This window comes from Channa argus, chromosome 17 (assembly GCF_033026475.1).
Source record: "Channa argus isolate prfri chromosome 17, Channa argus male v1.0, whole genome shotgun sequence".
NCBI lineage: Eukaryota > Metazoa > Chordata > Actinopteri > Anabantiformes > Channidae > Channa > Channa argus.
Genome location: NC_090213.1, coordinates 21,661,228 through 21,677,902, shown reverse-complemented (window position 1 = coordinate 21,677,902; position 16,675 = coordinate 21,661,228). Strand labels below are relative to the sequence as shown.

Sequence of the window (16,675 nt, the reverse complement as noted above, 5' to 3'; positions counted from 1 at the left end):
TAGCAGTGATAGGAAAGACCATGTGAGTGAATGATGGCACCTAGGGATGAAGTATAGATAGAAAAGAGGAGAGGACCAAGAACTGAGCCCTGCGGCACACTGGTACAGAGGCTATGAGTTAGAAAGATGCCCCCACCAGGATACCAGCATCATTTTACACACCACCATCCTGTGTTGTCTGGCTACTCTCACCCCTACCAATACTTTACAGTCACTGATCTTTTTCAGATTACAGCGTCTACACAAGATGTAGTCTACCTGAGTGCTTCTCCCTCCGCTCTTGTACGTCACCCTATGTTCCTGCCTCTTCTGGAAGAAAGTGTTCACTACAGCCATTTCCATCCTCTTTGCAAAGTCTACCACCATCTGACCTTCTGCATTCCTGTCCTGAAGACTAAACCTGCCCATCACATTCTCATCACCTCTGTTCCCTTCACCTACATGCCCATTGAAATCTGCACCAATCACCACTCTCTCACCTCTGGGGATGCTCTGCATCACTTCATCTAACTCACTCCAGAATTTCTCCTTCTCTTCTAACTCACATCCTACCTGTGGGGCATAACCACTAACAACATTGAACATCACCCCTTTAATTTCCAGCTTCAGAATCATCAACCTGTCTGATACTCTCTTCACCTGTACTACATTCTTCACAACTCCACTTTCAGTATAACTCCTACTCCATTTCTCCTCCTATCTGACCCATGGTAGAACAACTTGAAGCCTGCTCCTAAGCTTCTAGCCTTGCTACCTTTCCACCTGGTCTCCTGGACACACAGTATGTCCACCTTCCTTCTCTGCATCATGTCAATCAACTCTCTGTCCTTCCGTGTCATAGTCCCAACATTAAAAATCCTTTCCATCACTCCTACACTTGGCTTTCCTCTTCTCTCTCTGCCTATGAACACACATTCCTCCTCTCCTTCTTCAACCAGCAATAACCCATTTCCACTGGCACCCTGTAGTTCAACAGCACCGTTGGTGGACGTTGTTAACACGGCCCCGGGTCATGATTCGCATGTTTAATTTGGCATGTGTTTTACGTCAGATGCTGTTCCTGACAAAACCCTCTGCATTTTTCCAGACTTGGGACTGGCACAAGAAGACACTGGCTTGTGTCCCCATGTGGTTGCATTAGTTGCATAGAACAGGTGGAGCTGAAAATTACTGATGTATTTTATTATGGTATGATGGAAAAGGGTTAAATAAGTTGGAGTAACTGTAACGTGTTCCCCATCAAATGATTCAGTGTATTTTACTAGAACCCCAATTAAAAAAAAAAATTGGCACGATGTGCAAACTTAAATGAAATCAGAATGCAATAATTTGCAAATTTCATAGAACATAAACAACATATCAGATGTTGAATCTGAGAAGTTTTAAAATGTCATATATAAATATCAAATATTAGCTCATTTTGAATTTGATGACACCAAGACATCTAAAAAAAATTTGGAACATGAACAGGATGATTTTTAACATTGTGTAGCATCCAATCTTCTTTTAAAACGGTCTGTAAAAGTCTGGGAAGTGAGGAGGCCAGTTGCTGGAGTTTTAGGAGAGGATTGTTGTTCCATTCTTGTCTGATGCAGGATTCTAGCTACTCAACAGTCCTGGGCCTTTCCAGATGTGTAAACTGCCCAAACCGTAGGCAGTAATACACCCCCAAACCATCAGAGATGCAGCCTGTTGAACTGTCCGATGATGATAAGCTGGATGGTCCCTCTCCTTTCAAGTCCGCAGGACACAGCATCCATGGTTTCCTAAAAGAATTTCAAAATCTGATTCATCTGACCAGAGAACATTTTTACATTTTGTCCAGAGAACATTATTGGACTGTGTTCACATATGGCTTCTTCTCTGCATGATACAGCGCTGACTTACATTTTTGTATTTTTGCACGGTGAACCGTGTTCACAAACAATGATTTCTGCCCATGCAGTTATGTACTGTCAGTTATGTTAAATGTCATCATGCCTGTTTTTAATGCAGTGTCACCTAAAGGCCCAAAGATCACTTGCATGAAGCTTTGACCTTCGGCCTTGTCCCTTTTGCACAGAGATTCCTCCTGATTTTATGAATCTTTTTATAATATTATCTACTGTAGGTGGTGGGATCTGGTGGTGGGGAAGTCTTCAGAATTTTACATTGAGGAACAAGTTTTAGATGCAGTTTCTCAGTTTGTTTTTGAGTTGTGTTGCTGCCATCAAATTAAAAATGAGCTAATATTTTCCACGAAATGTTAAAATCTTTAAATTTCAACATCTGATATGTTGTATATTGTTCGATTTTCAATAAAATATGGGTTGATGAGATTTGCAAATCATTGCATTCAGTTTTTATTTACTTTTTGCACATCGTCCCAACTTTTTTTGAAATGAGCTTGTACAATTTACTTCTTTTTTTAAACAGAGCGAAACACAGTTGTTTGAAAGTCTGTTTCTCTAAATAAACTACTGTACAATTTTTACAGATGTTTTGTGCTCCGTGATCTGTTGGTTTATTTCTTTATATTAAACTATTGATTTTAGTCTTTTCAGCTTTCTAGATCCACTGATGTGTCTTATATAGACATAGGATAAATAATAAGTTTATATTGAACTTTGCTTCAGACAATATCTTTATACAAAAAGATAATAAACTAGATAAAGAAAATCCAAATAGAAAAATCTGACAAAACATTGACCTTATTAATCTATTGTGGAAAACTATCAAATCTTTTAAATCTATTTTAAGTCAAAGTCAATTTTTGAAGACCTTAGAACAATTGCAATGCTGATAGTGCTACAAATGGTGTTGGACTCCCTCGGCAGACTGTCAGGCAGATCGTGTACAAATGGAACATTCAACACCAGTTTAACCTTATCCAGAAGTGGTCGATCAACAAAGATCACAGCAAGAGCAAACCCCAGGGAAATGTCTGGAAACTAAAAGCCCCTATTGCAGTTGCTAAAATCGGTGTTCATTACTCCATCTTCGGGCGAACATTGAACAACAGTTCTGTAATGTTCTGTGGATGGATGCGGCCATGAGAAGTGTTATGGTGATATCCAGACACCACATTCTACCTTAAAAACCTTTTCACCAAACCATGTCGATGGTAGTGTCATGATTTGAGCGTGCTTTGCTGCCTTCAGACCAGGATGCCATCATTGATGGAGCAATGAACACTAAGTTATACAAGCAAATCAGTGAATTAACCATTTACAGAAAGTGGATCATGCAGCAAGACAACAACCCTGAAGACATAAGTCATTGTAATTTTTTGGAATGACTTTGTCAAAGTCCTAACTTTATTTCTAATAAAGTCTTGTGGAAGAACCTGAAAAAGACAGTTCATGCAAGGAAACCAGCCAACATCCTTGAGTTTAAGCTGTTCTGTATCAAGGAATTGATTAAAATCCCCCCAAGCTGATGTGCAGGGATGATAAACCAGGACAATCATGAAAATTAAACTGATTTATGAGATAAGTTTAAATCATTGTGCACATAGCAAACATCAGCCATTTAGCAGATACAATGGCCAAATAAAAGGCATTGATACTGACTGTGAGGTGTGAGTATCAGTAGAGTGTCAGCACCTCTGTGTGGTCAGATTAAGAAATTTCACGTTTTGGTAGCTTTTGTTACTGTTACAAATGTTGCAGCGCCTGAAACAGGTCATCTGAATGACTTGTTGTTTGATGTTGTAAATTCATAGAAAGACATAAATCTTTTAAAATTACCATGTATCATTGTTATTTCAGACTATACAGAGATAACTATAGTACTGTCACACTATGAAGAAACCAATACCAATCCTCTCAGAACCATGAAACTTTGCCTTTAGGTATCACACAGAAGTCATCAAACACAAAAACACTCCACAATAGTCATTTCACACTAAAGTAAAAGCTTATTACAAGTCATGGTGCTTGTGCAGAACAACCTATTCACATGATAAACAGGATAAAGATTTCTCCAAAGATTTCTTTTACAGAAATTACTTTAAAATTGAGTGAAAAGGGTAATACATATTCTGCTAAAGGAAAATGTAGAATGCAGTACACTAACTCCCATGTACTGTGTTTACTACACTAATGAAATAAAGAGTTTATGGATAATAAATTAAATCATAAATGAGACCAGAGATTCTCATCAACCTCTTCTTCTACCTTCAGGTCCTTAACGATCCAAGAACTGACCCATGCCCCTTTTATTTGTCTGTTTGCTTTTGATTTCCCCTTTAGTGTTTCTACCTACAGTTTGTTAACTGCGTATTAATTGAGTTCCAATCTGTGATGACTGGAGTTAATATTGAATACCATCACTTTCATAATGAGTACATAGTGTAGGCACTGATATATGAAGGGATTTGTGTTTAGAGTTTTTCAAAAAATCTGTAAAGTCTGATCCAGAGACATCAGCAGTCGCCTTGGATGTTCCTGCTGATGTTCCCCAGGACTTTATTACAGACAAATTCAGCTTGTTGAGTAGTTTGCTGCTATTAGTCTATTAGTGTGACTGAAACACAGCTAGTCTTTTAAAAGTTCAGTGGTTGCTTTTTTTAAGATTGTTGTTCTGTTGAATACAGACATGTCATTTAGTGAGGTTTTGATTTGTGTTTCTCTGAATCGGAGCACACAGACTGTGGATTCTGCATCTACTGGCAGCCAAACTGAACCAGTGCAAAATTTAACAGCTGGGGTGAATACTTTCCTCTTTCAATCTGAAAAAGGTGGAGTTTTGTTTGATTTTGGCCCATACGTAGAATGTCATTGAGCTGTACTTTTAGTAAACTGCAACCTGGCCTTCTTTTAGGCTGTTGAGGTTCTCTTGATCCCAAAGAAAACATTACAGCCTATCTCCTGGAGAGCATTGCTGTGCAGTAATGGGGTTTGTCTTCACAATTCCAGTAATTTACACTGATAGTCACCGTACTTTTGCTTCTCAGTCGATCTGAACATTCACACAATGTACCATTTTTTACTTTTCCTGTGTGCATCGGCGTTTTTATTTCTTATTTAATTTGATTTTTTTAAATGAAATGTTTAAAAGCCAAATGTCTAATTGCTTATGAACACTTGCTGTTTGGCTACTGTGTGTTAGTGTTGGATCACAGAGTAGAAAGTTCAGTAAATCAGCAGCTGGAAGTTACCAGTTTGCTTTGTCGTCCCCCACCTTCATTTAAGATGGCATTTTCCAGCTTCTGACTGGATGAACACACCTGATAAAGGTAATCAGCAGTGGGTAATTCAGACATAATTGGAAAACAAGCAGGAGAGCAGCTCTTGTAGGCTTGGATTGAGTATCAATGTCTGCTTACTAAACATCCCAGCTGAATACCTTGGGGTTAGATTCGGGTTATGTTAGGGAAAGGGTTGGGTTAACCCTTAGGACTGGTGGATCTGAACCTCACAACCTCCCCTCTTTGACAAAGCTTAATGATGATTTATTTCACTGGCAACAGATTCCAAATGCAAATACAACACTGGAAAACAACTGCTTACACGTTGGATCATTTACAAGTAGACAGATAAAGAGGAAATAACACACACTTTGTTGTGGAAGAGCTTAGAAGCCAACTGTGCAAATATTCATGAGCAACCAAATTGAGGATCTGTGAATTAAAAACTTTTAGTTTAATTTTAAATTAATTATGGTGACCAGATCCAAAATTAAAACAATCGTCTGTCCAAACAGATATAAAACCTGAGTGTATGATATTTAAATCATCACATCTACTCTTATGTCCTTGTTTTATTTCTTCTTACTGATCTGCATATTTACACAGCACCGTAAACACAGTTCAGGGGGGCGGCTGTAGCTCAGATGGTAAGACAGTCGTCCACGGACCACAGGGTCAGTTGTTTGATCCCTGGTCACAGCTATATGTGGTAGAACACTGAACTAAGGAATTAAGTTCTAACTTTTCTGTTTATGGACTCAGTGTTGAATTTTTTCTTACACTGTCTGTGTTACTCTAAGCGTGTACAAATAAATGCTTACTGGAGACAATAAAGTTATTCTTGAGTCTTGAAACATAAATAAATTTTTATTATGCATAAATTAAATTTATTTTAAGAATACAAAAAACACATTGTACAAAAATCAACAAAAGCATGTTGGAGTTCGTCCACTTAAAAGTAAAAAGATAAACACTGAAGGTCAGTGACAATTCTGCCACAGAAAGACAGCTCTAACAGAACCAGTACAAAAGGAGAGAGGTTAAGTCCACTAAGTGTAGCAGACGTGTGAGTGCACCATGGCTTAGGGTGCAGCTGCAGTACTCGAGCAGACTTGTTGATTTCAGGGCTGTCAAAACTATGTATTGCAGCTCATATTTCAGGCATAGAAAGTGTCTGTGCAGTCCAAATAATAACTTGTGCTCTTTAATGACTTCATTTGTCTACGAAAACTAACAAAACATAACATAAAACACAATTTGTTACTCCAACCATGGTTAAAGGAGAAAATCTAACATATCCCAAAACTGGCTTGGATTTATTCCAAGCAGCTTATTCTAGTAGATTAGATTTTCCATGTTCTGACAACTATCACTGTTTATTTTCCACCTCATTAGACTACACACACAGGGAAGTAGGGAACTGCAGGAGAAACAACCACCTCTGTCAAAAGGCTACTGCAGCATTTACCTCGCCAAAGGAACAACAAGTGAAAGTGAATATTTAAGGGAAAAAAACTGGTAATTTTTTAAACTTTTATTTTTACCAATCCCTGTGCAGAGATGAAAATCAGCCATAAATCACATTCAGTCTGTCACTCTGCAGCCTGGATTAATTTAAACTCTGTCGTTAAGGTTGGGCCTACAAAACGAGGACACACGGCTCCACTGAGAGAGGTTATTCCGAAACAAATGTGCAGCTTACTTTGTACACAGTAGAAACGTAGGGCAAATCTGAGAATTCGACAATGAAGAAAAATGTCACCTAGTGGAACAGTGTGTGACAATAGAGGTCTAAAACATAGACTGATAAACTAATCCAGGTTATAGACTGAGCCACTGAATACAAGTTGTTCATTGTCGGTTTTAGTGTCTGTATAGGGATTGTTGAAAATATACATTTTGAAAAATGACAAAAGTTAATACTTGAATTTAGTGTTTGCATGTACCAACACACAACTGTCTGCTCCTAACTGACTGGAGTAGACCTAACACCAACTATTTCCTAAGTTCCTCCTGATACAGGTTTAAAGCTTCTGTATTAAGTGATGGAAAAACTAATGTAAAAAAGTTCCATTAATCAACATATCATAATAGTAGATGTGAAGCAGCCCTTCTAGCAATGAATGTGTAGAGAATTAAGTCTGTACACTTCCCCTCTACAATGCCTTGATTTTATACTCTGAAACTTCACAGATTCCAGTCTCTCATCACCTCTCAAAAAGTCTCATAATCCCACTGTGAACTATTTGTCTAGCACCACAGAACAGGCGGATTAGGTGAGTGACAAGCTGCTGAGCCATGTAATTATCTCAGGTGTAGGAAAAGCTAAAGGACAGTGAATACTGCACTGATTCATCAGGTGGACACAAAGAACGTTCATTCTAAAGACGCTCTGTTCATAAGCATTGCAACAAGAAAAATCAAATGGCAATATTTATTAAAATATTCATATACTTTAATGTTCCATTCATTTGTTCATTCAATTTGTGCACATTTTTCCTTCACATCACATTTGGCAGTTTGTACCATTTTGTTTCATTTTAACTCTCTAGTAGCCTAGAAAGCAAAAATAAAAACTTAACTAACTAACTAACTTAACTATAATCTAAGAGAAGTAGCACAAGCTTGTTAATAAGACATTAATGTTGATGTGCTTCCATTTAATAGGTCTCTCTGTCTGCTTAAATCACTTCTGACTGTAACACGCTCAGGAATGGTCCGAGACAACATCACTTGCCTCCAGTCTCACTCTGTAAGACACTAGCCAAACAGACTAATCTCAAAGACTCAAGACTCACGACTCTACTCTGACACATGCCAGTAGGAGCTTACCATGTGCCCACTGGGAAAATGCGTGCTATGCCAAACACCAAGCAGAGCGGGTTTGTCGAAGTGCACAGCAGCCTTCTCTCTGTGCTGGGAGAGGCCTCCTCAAGTCAGTCTTGTCTGACAGTCAATTTGATCACATGCAGACCAAACATTTTAGAGCTTTCATTTGACTGCAGTGAGCGGAATTTTTATATATTTAAAATATCAGTTCACGTTCATATTAAAGCCAGTTTGATTGTGTTTCGGGGCATACAGTGAGTGTTTTGTTATTTGTGGGTGTCACACCCAGGTCAGTGAGTTAATAACGGTTGGCGTCGTCATATGACGTCACATCCAGGTCAAAGTAGTCCTCCAGCTTCCATTGCAAGGTCTCGAATGTGGGCCGTTCTTGTTCGTTCTCCTTCCAGCAGTCTATCATAATGTCATACATGACTTTGGGGCAGCTGGGGGGACATGGCATCCTGTAGCCCTGGGGAATCCTCTGGACCACCTGGTAGTTAGTCATAGCTGGAACAATCACAGAGGAACATGATCACAGATATAAGAGGAGAGATCTCATTTTGAGTGCTTCATAAACTATAGAAAGATCCCACTTGTTTAAAATCTCTGTGCACAATCATTTATGAATGATGGAAAATTAGATTTATATAAGTGATACCTGGGTAAGGCATCTGGCCAAAAGTCATGATCTCATACAGCAAGATTCCAAAGGACCAAACATCCGATTTGATAGTGAACTTATTGTGATGAATGGCCTCCGGAGCAGTCCACTTCACTGGAAACTTGGTGCCTTCCCTGGCTTCGTACACATTCTCATTCTCTTTCTAAGAAGGAACATGAGACACAATACAGAAACCAGCTTTAGTGTGAAGGTCTGCATTTTCAACACAGCAGGAGAAAACGGTTTTAGAGCAGTTTCTGATTAACATGGAATATCTGATTACATTAGAAGTGAAACAAACTTTGTGGTTTAGGCTGTGAAGTATCTGTTACACGGCAACTGCATCATGTTATTAGTATTGATTGTGAGCCTAATTGTTTCATGTCAAGGAAGGAATTCAAAGTACAAGCTTCACCACGTAACCTCATCCAGAAGTTACTTATCAAAAGTATTTTTTAAGGAGTGTGTATTCCTACATAATCACAGAGAGCCTTGCTACATACAGTATACAATAGTACTTTAAACGAAAAACCCACCATGAAGACCCTGGCGAGGCCAAAGTCTGCCACCTTGCAGATGTTGTTCTCCCCCACCAGGACGTTCCTGGCTGCCAGGTCCCTGTGGATGTAGTTCTGTAATTCCAGGTAAGCCATGCCTGATGCCACCTGTGCAGCCATCTCAATCTGGTCAGAGATTCGAAGTGTGGAACCCTTATCTTCTATAATATTGGAAGACAGCAATATAATGTGTGTCAGTTTGACCATGATAGAACATGGAGCTATACAAACTTTTTCTATATTCTTCCCCCAAAAAATTCAGCTGTAGCTAACAGATGTTATATCTCTCTCTCTCTCTCTTTGCATACTAAATGATGTATTATTTACACAGAAAGTTCTTTCTCTGCATCATTCTGAGTTTTAAAAACCATTTAATTTAAAAAGCATTAAGACTTGTTATAGCAGTAAGAAACACTAAGATGAAGACTAAGTTCAAGTAATGTCTGTAATGGGGCGACTGTGGCGCAGGAAGGTAGAGCCACCAATGGTTTGGTTGTCCACCAATCTCACAGTTGTTGGTTCAATCCCCGGCTCCTCTGGTCACATGTCGAAGTGTCCTTGAGCAAGACACTGAACCGGTGAGCGTTGGCCAGCTGCATAGCAGCTCCCCCACCGGTGTATGAGTGTATGTGTGATTGTGAGTGTGAAGGGTGAATAAGAAGCAGTGTAAAGCGCTTTGAGTGCCAATAGGTAGAAAAGCGCTATATAAGGGCAGAACATTTATCGTAATGCTCAATACAGATTGGCAAAACTAATTTGGCAACTCCTACAAATTTTTTTTATTTCTATTCTCTATTGTTGCTTGCATTCAATAAATGGTTGTCAATAGAGAGGAATATTAAAGTATCTGCTATGGTTACAATAAGTAATTATAAATCCTAATTACAGATATTCAATGATCATTAAAGGCGCCTGTTGAGGGTTCACAGAACATTGTTCATGTTAACGTGTACAGTTTGTGTACAGCCAATTATCATTGAGAGATGTTCTATCAGATGTTTCCTTTTAGCATTACTTAACTTTTACAGTGTTGTCCTGCCCAGGTCCCAATTGTCAAGAGGTGGGTTTTTTTTGTCCTCTCGGTTTATCCCGTGAGTCAGGGTCGCCACAGCGGATCATTGTCCGCATGTTGATTTGGCAGAGTTTTTACGCCGGATGCCCTTCCTGACAACTCAATTTCTGCCGGTATTGGACCGGCACTGCACAGCTGGGGATGCGAATGGGCTGTTAGGTCTTGTGTATGGGGCTATGTAGCTGCAGACAGCTCAGAGTGCCCATGCTGTGCACCAGACCTTAATGTTGTGGCTAAAGCTATTTTAGCAAGGCATGCAATCTTGTACAACTTTTCCCTGTAAACTTAAGATGACTCATACAAGGGAAAGGGCTCTTAGGGGTTTAGTGTCTTGCCCAAAGACACTTCGACATATAGCCAGAGCCAGGGATTGTACCACTGACTCTGTGGTCCGTGGATGACTGCCTTTACCAACTTAGCTACAGCCGCCCCTAGCAATAGCTCATAATCACATGTGTAAATCAAACTTAGGCCTTCTTACTCAGGAGATACTCCAGCAGGCTGCCGTTCTTCATCAGCTCTGTGATGATGTAGATGGGCTCCTCCATGGTGCAGACAGCATACAGCTGGATCAGCTTGGGGTGTCTGAGTCGCTTCATGATCTGAGCCTCTCTCAGGAAGTCTTCAGGATCCATGGTACCTGGGAGAGGTTGTCAGTGATTATGAATAAAGATATGCAACATTTGTACACAATCTGCCTGACAGTCAACTGGTTAAGTCCAAACTCTTTAGAAATTCTTATGTAACCCTTTCCAGCCATGTGAACATTAATTTGTTTTTAAGTGCATCAGCAGAAATGTCCTTAGTTCATGTCCATGGCACAGTTCTATAAATCTGTTATCAACATAAGACTATGAAAGTCTGATTGTCTTCAGACATGAGTTCGTGCTACTACACACAAAAAAGTGATCAGGTACCAGGTTTGAGGGTCTTCACTGCGACTGCTGTGGTTTCATTCCATATGCCCTCGAACACTTCACCAAACTGACCAGCTCCCAGCTTCCTCATCATCTTGATGGATTTGCGGTCAATCTCCCACTGGTCCACTGTGTTGTAGGATAGGCCGTGAGTCTGTGGGGCCTCCATCTACAAGTACCGGAAGAATCAATGCTTACTGACATAATAATTTGTCTATATACTATACAATAAGGAAATAGTAGAATTTAAACTGATGACCAGTTAATATGTACGTGTAATATTTTACCTTTTTGCATGGTTCTCCCAGACAGACACAGAGCCCATCGGCATATTTGGAGTAATATGACACTAACTCCTTCAGTGTTAGAAAGGTCCTGGTCCTTGACACAAAGTATTGGCCGTTATCCAGTTTTTTGAGCTTATAATGTTTCACCCTGCCGCTGTCCAGCACTGAGAGAGAATGAAATGATATTAATCATCAACTGTACAAAGAAGAGTTACTCATGGTACAGAAGCCCTGAAGGTTTTAATGAAAAACAATACAAGTTTGTTATAGTTTTATTTAAAAGTTGCTATAACAAGTCAAAATATTGATCTAAAATAAATATGAAATATGCTTATTTTTATTATTCTGTTGAAGTTTAAACAATTGTGAGTACTGTGAGCACTGGTCATTACCCGGCTAATAGCCTCCCTACAGTGAAGCATTGCGACAGCCAAAAAGAAGGTCTGGGAAGGGCTGGGATTTGATCATTTAGATTTCTGCATCCCAGCCTGATGCTCTACTGTCTAAGCCACCAGAACAGTGACTTTTAAAAAAAATAATTTGAATATTATTCAATTGTTAATGGTTCAAAGGTTAGTAGTGGCTAGTATTCAAAACAAATCATTGCTTTATTAAAACACACACACACACAAAAGCACAAAAGCACATTTTGGTGCCATCTGTTTTAGAATACACTTAAAAGTCAACGGCTTTCGGGTTGTCCCTTCACGGGTCATTACAGGAAACGTGTTTCACATATTCATTTGGAATTAGTTTTTACGTAGGATGCCCTTCTTGCTGCAACCCTACCATTTTTTTATCCGGGCACCAAGGTGACCCTCTGTGGGTGGGCGGGGCCACATCCGGTGGGCTGGGATTCGAGCTCATGGCCTTCTGCATCCCAACTCAATGAGTTGCCACTTAACCACCAGGCCCCCTTTATAGAATCCACTTAAAATAAGTAAAAATATGTATTCAACTTAGTGCCCTGATTCCGACAAAGAAATCAGACAAGTATTTAGTGGCTGTAAAATGAACTATAGTACGGTACAGTGTAGGTCATCTTCTAACACTAATGAGTGAGACAGAACTGCAGCAATAGTAAGAGCAGCCAGAGGTAAAGGCAGATAAGAGAGAGATAAAGTTATCTCACTTTTTTTTTTTTTTTTATCTTGGTGACCTTGGAACCATCATTCACGTAATGGAACTGAGAGAACATGTGAATGAGTGAAAAACTTATTTCATCACTGTGTGCTTCATGACGTACAAGTGAAATGTGATGCTGACTTTATTGCATTCTAACTTGCCCCTGGACCAACTAAAGACAGACCCCGCCCAAAAAAAAGATGATTGAATATTTGCTGATACATTTTATTCATGTTACATTTTATTCACGTTTCATATTATTATAAATGTATTATTAAATATTCTAATATAAAATGTGCAGTGTTTCCTTTAAAGAAACGTATGAATATTCACTTAAAATTTTAATTTACATTTTATTTAGGTAGAAACAATGTAATTGATTAGAAACTTCTTCCTCAGGGGAGCCTGGGCCAGGAAAGCAGCACTTTTTGTTTTTACCTTGCAAAGTATTTATAGCAGATGTTTCTGACAGAACATCTAATCTTAGCTCACCTGAAAGGGAGAACTCTCCTTTTTGACTTTCACAATTTCTGATGAGGAAAGCCCCCTGCTGGTTCCCTTCAGCCAGCAGCATCTTCTCTGCATCCAGCCTCTTTGTTTCAGGAAAATACCATCTGTAAAAATCAGAATTCAAGCAACAAAGAGCTGGTCAAACACTGATTGTTTCTATAGAAAAACAAAAGCATGGCACAGGGGTTCACAGTCTAGATGGAGGATCTATCTGCTTCCTCTTCTCTCACACCTATTAACTTCATGTCCTCTCTATAGTTTTTTTTTTTTTTTTTTTTTTTTTTTTCTCCTTCTTACATCCATAAATCTCCTCTTTGGTCTTCCTCTAGAGCTCCTGCCTGGCAGCTCCAATTGCAGCATCCTTCCACCGATGGCCTCTCTAACTTTATCTCCAAAACATCTAACATGAGTTGTCCTCATTCCTAATCCTGTCCATCCTCGTCACTCCCAAAGAGAACCTCAACATCTTAAGCTCTGCTACCTCCAGCTCTGCCTCCTGTCTTTCCTTCAGTGCCACTGTCTCTAAGCCGAACAACATCTCTGGTCTCACCACCGTCTTGTACACCTTTCCTTTCACTGATACTTTTTTAATCACACAACTTGCCTGACACTTTTCTCCACCCGTTCCAATTTGCTTGCACACGCCCCTTTACCTCTTTTTCAAACTCTCCATAGCTCTGACCCGTTGAAACCAGAAGGAACACCTAACATGTGGTGTGTATATTTAAACCCTTCCAGTGTCCTTCATTTCCACGAACTCATATGAATAAACACAAACACACTTATTTCCAGCTGGTTTGTAGCCTATATGTGGGACTGAGACAAGGTTCTCAGAACAGCACCAAATGTGGATTAACAGACTGCTGAAAGTAGGCCCAGACAAATTCATAATGGATTTGTGTGGCAAGGATTTCCTCTAGATTCAGTAACTGTGCTCTACAGAACCCAGCAGTTTTAAGGTTTCTGACATTCATTGAAATTAGTCACCAAACCAAATAGACAACAAAAAAAGGCCTGATTGACCCAAGATGAGCAATGGGTGTGTTTTATTGCTGTGGGCTTACTCTCAGCTTATTCGTAAGATAAAATATTCTTGTCTGCTGTTACAGTACATAGCCTTGCTTTGTTTCTCATACATCAGGACAAACAGCCCAGAGACTGTGTGAACCACAAAGTACAGAAGCTCATTTCCACTACAAAAAAAATATCACTGTTATCAAAATTTGGATAAGGTAGGCTTTGGTCAAAAGTAGTTTGTCATTTCAGGGTTCCATGTAAATATGTTGAAAGGTATCATTATTTTGAGTTACTAAGTCATTACTTTGGGAAGGTATGTAATTGTTTTGAAAAACCGCATTATTTTGAAACGGGATGTTTTTGTGTTATCCCATCTGTAGACATAAGCCACCATCACTCTTTCCTTAAACCTTTTTGTTTAAATCTATTTTAGAGACTGTCATTCTGAATGTCATTATTTTATTTATTTTTTAATTTTTTTTTATGAGGAAGAATTCTCACCCAGCTCAACAGTGCCACTCACTGATGTGATACAATAGCATAACAATAACAGAGCTTTATAGTATGGAAAAAGAAAAGCTAAAAATCAGGTTGTGTATTCACACCTTGCAATAAATAAGTCATTGATTGAGTGTTGATTTTAGTCCAACAAATGGCATTTTAACTAGGAAAGTCTCTTGATCTCATACAATGAATTTTTCTAAAGTCTTATGTTCAATGTAGTTACAGTCAACTAGCTACAAATGTATAGACGGTGTGGGGGGATGAATGAATCATGGTTAACAGCCCCCTGCCCCCTCCACAGGCATGAACTCTGAATGGCTAAAGACAATTATAATGCTCCACTTGGTAAATGTTTGTCCTCAGATGCTGTATGTTATAATACTATATGTTATATTAATATATGATATGAACAGCCTAATTCTATTTCAATATGTTTAAAGAAATCCTTGTCAGTATGTCAACCAAGTTAGTGACTCAGTGAAACTATGACTTCAAAGAATGCTTACAATGACAAATGGCTAGAAACCATCTTTGTAGCCAAACAGGAAAAACCAGAACCCAGCTCAGGCAGAAACCGGTTTCATATGCTGATTTGAACTTCTTAGAAGTAATGGGCGGATTAGGCATGAATGCAGGTTGGACTTTTCTTTACAAACACCATTGGCTATGCAAATAAAGGAAACTATAGCCTTTACACCTTGACATAGGAGGCCAAGAATGTTAAACCCTCAACCTGATGCATGTTGTTTTTAAGCATTTTTCTCCCTCTATTAACAAGGGTGTAGTTGTAGTTAGGCAGTGGGAACCATTTTCTATTAAAAACAAAATGCCAGCAAAAGGTATTTAAGTGCACTGTTCAGCTTTGTTTTTTAGCCTTGGCTTCAAAGAAATTATTAACCTGTGGGCCAAGACTTCCTGGTCATAAACAATTATTAACTAGACTAGTATCACCTTAATGCTATTATTGATCTCTTTAATCAGCCAAACCTGTCTCACCTGGATTCATATAAAAAAGACTAAAGACTGGAAATGAAAAGCTGTACAGGTATGAGTTTAACAAAAAGTTGTATATGTTCACCAGTATACTCACGGTTCTGCGTCAATACTCTCAACGGGGGCCACATAATTAGCAGGAATGTATCCATTTCTAGAGGCTGATATTCCGGTGATTGCTTTCGCGTGCCACCAGTCCCCATTGCTTTTGTCCAAAACCTCTAAAGTGTCCCCAGCGTTGAAGCTCAGGTCCTCCTCAGTGCGAGCGGAGTAGTCATACAGGGCGATGTAATACTCCGCCGCTCTCTCCACTGGCAGCGGCGGTAAAGGTCTCAAATCGTTCGGATTGGCATTTTCAACAGGACGGTGGACTACGTCACGTTTCTCTTCACTGCTGGGCTCAATTTTATCCTGGCTCGGTTTTTTGAAGCATGACAGAAATGTCTGCCAACACGCAGAAAACCTCTCTTGAATTCTTTCACAATCCATAGTGGTCAATCACAGCAAGTCATTACTTGTCAATGGGTCGGAAATGGTTCGGAAGAATCCTTTATCCCCGCTCATGATCCATGATCCATCCCATAAAACGTCGCGGTAATAATCCCGCGATGAACTCAGGACACACTCAACTAACTGAAACAGCATAAGGAAGTAACTTCCACTGCTAATGAATAACTTTCCTTGACAGTGTTCCAATCAGCAGCACCTGCTCAGGTACGGGCAGCGGTCATGTTCATGGAAGTGACGTCATCCACTCGCTGGCATAGACACAGCACCTAATCTCAAATATCAAAAAAACAAAAGAAAGTATGAAGAGTACTGTGTCACTAAATTATCAGGAAGAACGTGGTTGTGTTGGAAGAAATGTGTCATAATTTTCTGTAAAGGTAATATCCATTTACTGACAACTGTGAGGTAAAAATGTATTAAAAATATTTATATAGAATATATTTATTTATCTTGTACATATAAAGTGAATTCATATTTTTGTAAGAGTAGAATGATTTAGTAGTTGCAAGCAGGCAGATTATGC

The 16,675-nt window shown here is 39.2% G+C and overlaps 1 protein-coding gene across 1 annotated transcript; it reads right to left on the bottom strand.

Moving 5' to 3' along the window:
• Positions 1 to 6,016: 6,016 nt before the first annotated feature.
• frk (fyn-related Src family tyrosine kinase) lies at positions 6,017 to 16,379 on the bottom strand. Its single transcript, XM_067483107.1, has 8 exons — positions 15,740 to 16,379; positions 13,111 to 13,232; positions 11,494 to 11,657; positions 11,207 to 11,375; positions 10,771 to 10,929; positions 9,197 to 9,378; positions 8,658 to 8,823; positions 6,017 to 8,506 (listed from the first exon to the last, which is right to left on the bottom strand). The coding sequence occupies exons 1-8, from the start codon at positions 16,129 to 16,131 to the stop codon at positions 8,298 to 8,300; spliced, it is 1,563 nt and encodes a 520-aa protein (XP_067339208.1). The 5' UTR covers positions 16,132 to 16,379; the 3' UTR covers positions 6,017 to 8,297.
• Positions 16,380 to 16,675: the final 296 nt, after the last annotated feature.

Excerpts from the sequence above, each read along its gene's own strand:
- frk (XM_067483107.1), bottom strand. The coding sequence starts at position 16,131 with ATGGATTGTGAAAGAATTCAAGAGAGGTTTTCTGCGTGTTGGCAGACA. Across the intron at positions 11,658-13,110 it reads AGGAGAGTTCTCCCTTTCAG|TGCTGGACAGCGGCAGGGTG; the intron begins GTGAGCTAAGAT and ends ATTCTCTCTCAG. Across the intron at positions 10,930-11,206 it reads AGTGAAGACCCTCAAACCTG|GTACCATGGATCCTGAAGAC; the intron begins GTACCTGATCAC and ends AACCTCTCCCAG.